The sequence below is a fragment of the Zalophus californianus genome, chromosome 6 (assembly GCF_009762305.2).
Source record: "Zalophus californianus isolate mZalCal1 chromosome 6, mZalCal1.pri.v2, whole genome shotgun sequence".
NCBI classification, from domain to species: domain Eukaryota; kingdom Metazoa; phylum Chordata; class Mammalia; order Carnivora; family Otariidae; genus Zalophus; species Zalophus californianus.
The window spans coordinates 147,919,804-147,927,079 of record NC_045600.1 but is presented as its reverse complement, the minus strand read 5'-3'; the positions used below and the strand labels follow the sequence as shown (position 1 = coordinate 147,927,079).

General features: G+C 51.4%; 1 protein-coding gene across 5 annotated transcripts in view; it reads right to left on the bottom strand.

Moving 5' to 3' along the window:
- Nucleotides 1-291: 291 nt before the first annotated feature.
- The window catches only part of LOC113912223 (synaptosomal-associated protein 47-like), a 28,079-nt gene continuing 21,094 nt past the window's right edge, over nucleotides 292-7,276 (bottom strand). For 2 of the 5 annotated variants that reach the window (XM_035727847.1, XM_035727846.1), the window contains exons 3-4: nucleotides 5,364-5,847; nucleotides 292-1,537 (exon numbers count right to left, since the gene is read on the bottom strand). In XM_035727847.1, coding sequence (XP_035583740.1) covers nucleotides 1,340-1,537; nucleotides 5,364-5,847 — 682 coding nt within the window. In that variant the 3' untranslated portion in view covers nucleotides 292-1,339. Of the gene's footprint in view, nucleotides 1,538-1,559; nucleotides 5,848-7,276 lie in introns of those variants that run through there. The other 3 variants (XM_035727849.1, XR_004820110.1, XM_035727848.1) reach the window with 3 other exon arrangements.

Here is a 7,276-nt window from a genome sequence, read left to right as displayed (position 1 = left end):
TAGGGCCTAGGGGTGTGACAGGCCTGATGTGCCGGCACTGTGATGATCTTCCTGGGGTCTGAGTTGAGGCCGTGGTCAGTGGGGGTGTCAGGCTCAGGATTGTGGCCTGGGCACGTTGAACTCGGGTTCGTTGGGATGGACCGACACAGTTCTCCTGCTCAGAAAGCTTTCCGGAGTTCCCAATGGCACTTTTTTCCTGTTTATTGGCAGGCTGAGTCCTCTGGCCCTGGTCAGGTCTCCCCAGTCCCTGGGGCTTTGGAGCCAGGCCCCTGGGGACAGACCCTTCAGAAGCCTCTGTAGGGTCACGGTTAGGGCCCAGGGGCATGGCAGGCCTGACGTGCAAGCACCGTAGCCTGCTCTGGGGGGTCTGTCTTGAGGGAGTGGGCCAGGTTTAGTATCAGGCTGAGGGTTGGCCACCTGAGGGCACCAAATTTGTGCGTTGGCTGGGATGTGCATTCTGAATTCTCTTATTCGGAACACTCTCCGGAGTTGCAAGTAGTGCGTTTGAATTCTTTTTGGCATTTGAGTCCTCTGATGTCGCTCACTTACTGCCATCCCTGGGGCTTTGGAGGCAGGCTTCTGGATACAGAAACTTAGAAGCCACACTAGGGATAGACTTAGGGCCTAGGGTCATTGGAGTCCTGATTTGGCCACTCTGGGGCAAGCTTTGGGGTACGGGGGATCCAAGTTGGGGGTGTGGGTCAGGATGAGTTTCAGGCTCAGGGTTTGTGGGCAGGGGGCCTTTGAAAGTGGCATTTCGCTGCGATGGGCACGCAGGATTCTCCTACTCGGAAAGCTTTGCCCTGAGTTCCAATGGTGCGTTTTCCTTCTGGGAGACAGGCTGCATCCTCTGGTATTCCTCAGGTGCCTCCGATCCCTGTGGCTTTAGAGCCAGGCCTCTGGGGCCATAGCCCTCAGAAGCCAGCGAGGGATAGGGTGCGGGCCTAGGGGCACGGCAGGCCCGACGTGCCAGCACTGTGGCTTGCTTCTCGGGGGTTTGTCTTGAGGGCGTGGGTCAGGTTGAGTGTCAGGCTCAGAGTTGGCTGCCAGAAGGCGCAAAATTTGTGCGTTCCTTGGGCTGGGCATTCAGAGTTCTGTTCCGAATGCTTTCCCGAGTTCCCAATGGCGCGTTTTCCTTCCGGGTGGCAGCCTGAGTCCCTCGATATTGCTCAGGTGTCCCGAATCTTTGGGACTTTGGAGACAGGTTCTGGGGACTGACCTCTGAGCAGCCAACCCAGGGTGAGGGTTAGGACATAGGGGCACGGGACGCCTGATGTGCCAGCGCTGCGTTGAGGTTCCCGGAGGTGAGGGTCGAGGGTGTGGGTCAGCGTGAGTGTCTTTAGTCAGCGTGAGTGTCTTGCTCTTCTTTTCGGCCAGGGGACCGCTGAAAGTGTGGGTTCGCTGGGGTGGGCATGCAGCGCTCTCCTGCTGTGAATCCTTTCCGGGGTTCCAACCAGCGGGGTTTCTTTCTTGGTGGCAAGCTGAGTCCTCTGGTATTGCTCAGGTGTGCCCTGTCCGTGGGGCTCTGGAGCGAGACCTGCGGAAACAAGGCACTCAGGAGCCCACCTAGGGTCGGGGTTAGGGCCCAAGGGTACGGCAGGCATAGCTCTCCTGCTCTCAGCGCTTTCAGAAGTGCCAAATGGTGCATTTTGCTTTGTGGTGTCAGTCTGTGTCCTCCAGTATTGCTTAGGTGGCGCAAATCCCTGGGGCATGGAGCCAGGGACCTAGGGAGAGATCTCTCAGAAGCCACGTGAGGTTTAGGGTTAGGGTTAGGGTTAGGGCCCAGGTGCACGGCACTCCTGGTCTGTGGGAACTGTGGCGAGCTGGGACGGGCAGTGTGTCTTGAGGGTGGGATCAGGTTGGGAGTCAGGCTCAGGGTTTGCCGCCAGGCGGCACAGAAAGTGAAGTTTCGCAGGGATGGGCGTTCAGAGTTCTGCTCTGAGTGCTTTCCAGAGTTCACATTGGTGCGGTTTCCTTCCAGGTGGCAGCCCGAGTCCCTTAATGCTGCTTGGGTGTCCCGGATACCTGGTGCTTTGGAGCAAGGCTCTGGGAAGAGATGCTCAATAGCCAACCTGGGGTTAGGCTTAGAGCTTAGGGGCATGACAGGCCTGATGTGCTGGTGCTGTGAATGGCCTCAGTGGTCTGAGTTGAGGCCGTGGGTCAGGGGGGAGTGTCAGGTTCAAGGACTGCGGCCTGGGCACGGTGAAGTCTGGGTCCCAGATGTGTACTATTTCATGCAGATGAGTGTGCTCCTGGATGCCTGGGCCTGTTCTGGGTGCTGGAGATGTGGTCATCAAGAGACAAGTTGCGTCCTGTCCAGATGCAGTACTTGTCCCAGTGTGAGAGCACGGCAGCCAATCAGAGGGCAACAGCACCCGAGGGCGAGTGTTGTCTCTTAAATGATGTGGTCAGAGAAAGCTTCTCTCAAACGTGGCCGTTGGCAAACAACAAAGACAAAAATTACCCAAAATACCATCAATTGCTAAGCATGGGCCATGCTCTGAAGTCTTCTTCTTAAAAACATCAACCCAGGACCATGAGACAACATGAGACAAGAGTGCAATCACGAGACGGTGTACAAAACCTCAGCACTCCTCCTACGCGCCGTCGAGACCTTCAGAGTAAGGAGAGCCCAGGGAGACACCACCCGTCGTGGGGGACTCCAGACGGTGTCCTGCAACGGCAAGCACGAGGGGATCTAGACAGAGCTCAGACAGGCTCGTCAGCTGTGACAGTGAGGATGGCAGCCACGGGGGACTCTCCTCCCAGCTCTTCCTCAAGTCTGAATCCACGCTAAGATGTAAAGGGTACCCTAAAGATGCTGTGCAAGAAAACAGCCATTTTCCACTGCTCTTCCCCAGGGTGAACGCAGGCCACCTGTGTCATTCCCAGCCTCCGAAGCCCAGGAGACCCCTGGGGCCAGTCGCTGCCCGGGCCACCTACACTGCACGGGACTGCAGAGGTCTCTGGAAAGTTCTTCCCCACACTGACGCAAGGCAAACCCGGTCCTGTGGTGACACTGCCCCCCGCTGGCCACGCAGCTACCAACACGGCTTCTGGAGGACGGGGTAAATTTCTGAGATGTCAAGTCATGATTTCCACCCCCACCGCTTCTGCATTTTCCACTGTGGGACAGTGAAAACACAGGTGCTGGAAACATCAGAGGTGACAGAGAGGGCCCGCCCAGGCCTCCCGTGGAGTCCCCAGCAAGCCAGACGCAGTCCTGCTATTCTGCTCCCAAGCCCACGTGCTGGCCTCTCCCCTGCCTCCCCTCCTCATCACCTGCGCCCTCATCCACTCCCGGGGCAGGGTGGCCTCACCGAGGGAACATGGCACCTCTTGCTCCATGCAGATGCAGACATGCTGTGGGAACCCCTCCACCCCAGAGGCTAAAGTGAGCACCAGGATGAACACCCATCTGTCATCGTGGAGGTGGTCCCACTCCTTCCACACACACACCGTCTGTGACTGACAGGCGAGGCCACACATCCTGAATCTAGGTGCTGCTGAGAACGTGTCTCTGGATGTGGCGAAGGCCCAGCACCAGCTGACTTTATGTGAGGCTTCCCTGAGGAAGACGTGCAGCCTGTGGTCAACAGCCTTGGCCTGTGCCCTTCCTGATGGCGGGCCCTGTGGAATCCACACTCACCTAGGCTCCTGCTGCTGGACCACGGCCACAGAGGCCCTGGCACGCACTTCCTGCTCCTCTCCAGCCCTGTCTGCACCTGGACATTCGGGGTCAGAGCAGGCCCAGCAAGCCTCTTATCCCCTGCATAGAGTGTGCTGGCATCCCGCAACTGGCACGCAACACTCTCTCCAAAACCACCAGGTACACAGAAAACCCACGAATGTCGTGGAGCTCCATGAGAAGAGGGACTGTGGGGGCCCGGCACTGTGCCTGGCACGGGGAGTTCTCCATCAGCAGAATCAATGGCTGAAGGCGTTCTGTGTCAGGCCTAACAGCCCCAGGTCCCCTCACTGCCCAGCCCCAGCCCCCAGGGGCAAACCGCAGGGTGGGGGCACCGACGGCCTGGCCTGACGCCTCCCTCATCAGGGTCTTGGGCTCCCTTCTACTGCCCACCCTTCTCGGCCCCTTTACGGGCTTCCCAGTCCTGCCTTGAGAAGGGCCAAAGAAAAATCTGGAAATGCCAAAAAATTAACTGTTTACATTAACACTTCCAAAATTTTGGTGCTTATGGGACAGATCTATTTTCAGGTAAATTTCTTTTGAAACGTGAAGCCATGTAGAATAACATCAAAATATTCTTGTGTTAGGGAACCAGGTTACATATTAGCACTGAAATCAATCACTTCAGAACAAAAAGAAGCAAACATATCTCTTATTGTAACAGACATCCAGCAATCAAAGTCAATAAGGAAAGCCTACTAGCCTGTTAGAAAAATCACAGTAACACAGACATAAGATCACCTATGGGAAAATAAGGTATTTTATGACTTTGGGATTTCTTAAGATGGGTGCAGAAACAAACTCAAGGGGAATTTACCCAATTAAGGATTTCTGTAACGGACAATGACAGTCTGGCAGAGGTGGTAGCTTCTAAAGCCAACAGGGATGCATACCTACAACATGGACTAAACAAACAGCACAGCAGAATAAAAAAACAAAAACCACAGAATAGGCAATCCACAGAGAAACATGTGAAGCCCAAAAGCAATAAGGAGCGTCAGATGCTCCACGTCACAATCAATCAGACATGAAAATAAAGACACCAGCAAGATGCCACCGGATACCATCAGGACGGCAAATCTGAGAAGTCAGATGACCCCAGGCTGCTGTGGGCGAGGCTGGGGCTGGGCCTGCGACCTGGGACCCTTGCGACCCCTGGCCATGCCCAGCTCCGTGCTCCCCAGAGACACTCGGAGGACAGCACACCTCACCAACAATGGAGGCCTGCAAACCCACAAAAACTATGCTGCAGTTTTCAGAGATTCTGATTCCTAAACATGTCCCTGGAAGGCGGGCTGGGATGACCCAGACTGATGCCAAGGTCAGGGGTGGAGGGACTGGACACCCACCAGGGTGGGCAGCTAGGTGCCCTGAGTCACACAGAGGAAAGGGGGAATCGCCTACCTTGGAGCCTTCCTCTGTTCTGAAAGTGCCACTGAGCCTTGCTGAGCTCAGGGGAAACCCACACAGCCGTCCAGTGTGTGATACACCCGCGCTCCGGGACTCACACAGTCTGAGGTTGCAGGTATTGAGGAAAACGGTCTGAAGTGTTCTCATTTACAAACAAACGGACAGTCTGCACTGGTGCACAGAACCAGCAGATGCTCTCAGTGACACAGCACGTTAACGGTGTACCACAGGCCGTGCCCCTGAAGACCGACGCGCACTCACCCACCTGCCAGACATAGCAGCCCTTCTCTGCTGGGGAAGATGTGCTGGCACTTCTGGGTGTCAAGCCACCTTCTAACAACTCCATCTTCTTGCTGAACTGCACCTCCAAAATGGGGACAGCCTCGGGCATCTTGGCGGATATCAGGTGATAAGCTATGTCTGGCTTCCCGATGAACCGTTGGAGGATGCTAATTTCATAAGGTGTGTGAACCTTAATGTCGTCTATATCTTCTCTTTCAAATCTGTGCATGAGCAAAGAACTCGAGTCATGGATTTCCAACCCGGACACAAGGATGGTAAGACTTCCTGCTTTAACATGAGATGCTGTTCCCTGGGAGATAACAGCAGGAATTTGGACCACTACCCCTTCTTTTCCAAGAGCTTTGGGACTAGCCGTTGACGTGCCGCCCTTGGGCTTTGTTTCTGCTGGCATCTTCCAAAGCTTGGAGCTAAAGGGCCACCAAGGGGACTCCAGCTCCGTCAGCAACCTAAAAGACCAAACAAAACACAGAAACACAGTCAACTGAGTTTTAATGTTTTCCTGAAAACTGTTAACCATTTTGTAGTGTTCTTTTCCACAAGCACTCCGTGAAGTGGAAGAGCAGGAATTACTATCCGTGTGTTTTAGAAAAGAAAACAGGCTAAGAGCAGGATCTCGTAGGCCTACGGACACAAAGCCCATCAGTAGTAAACACAAAACATGAACACATGTCTTCTGACTAGAACGATGCCCTTTTCACATTGGACCCTGGGTAATTCTGACTCAAAATAAATCCTGACCTCAATCTGGAACTTTCTGCAGTAATCTCTCTTTCCAATGTGGTAACAAGCATGTGTGGCTACTGGGCATCCAGAGTGTGGCTGATATCACGAGGGACTGAATTTTCAACTTAAGTACATGTGACTAGTGGCTACCACAGTGGATGGCACCACTGTAAACTACCCACAAATACAAAGAGATCGACCTTGTAGCAAAAGTAAAAAAGGAAGCAGGAAAGAAAAGCAAAGGAACAAAGATCAAATGGTATCAACAGAAAATAAATATCAAGATAGTGGAGTTAGACTCAACCATATTAGTAATTATACTAAATGTAAATAGACTAAATCCTCTAATTTAAAGGCAGACTGTCAGCCTGGATTAAAGAAAAAACCACCAAGACACAGCTATGTCTTGTTTATAAGAAACACTGAAATATAAGGACACAGAAACATCAAAAGCAAAGGGACTGGAAAAAAGACATATTGTGCCGAAAATAAACTCTAAGTCAGGGAGTGTTACCAGGGATAAAGACAGAGAATACATAATAATAAGAGAGTCAATTTGACAAAAAGACTTAATACTAAACATGTATATCTAACACAATTTCAAAATTCATTAAGCAAAAATTAACAAAACTAAAAGGAGAAATAGACAATCACAGTTGTAGATTTCAACAAATTTCACTCCATAATTAACACAGCAAGAAGACAAAAATGATGAGTAAGAATATAAACACTATTTAATCCACTCTAGCTGACTGGTATTTATGGAAACATCATCCAACCGCTGAATACACACTCTTTTAAAGTATATTCAGAACTTTAAGAAAAGAGTATAACACGTCTCAATAAATTTCAAGTATACCATCTGTCCCCAAAGAAATGAAATCTGAAATTAATGACAAAAGACTAATAGAAAGTTCTCAAATATTTGGAGATTAAATACAATTCTAAATAAAGGGAATTGGACAATATCGGAAGTGAATGAAACAAGACAATATGCAGGAAATGGCAGGATGCAAATAGAGCAGTCACGAGGAAAATTTATAGTTCTCAATGTGTGTATTTGAAAACTTCTCAGAAAGGTTTATAATCAGTGATTTAAGCTTCTGTTGTGAAAAGTTATAAATTAAACCCAGAGTAGAAGAACGGAAAAGC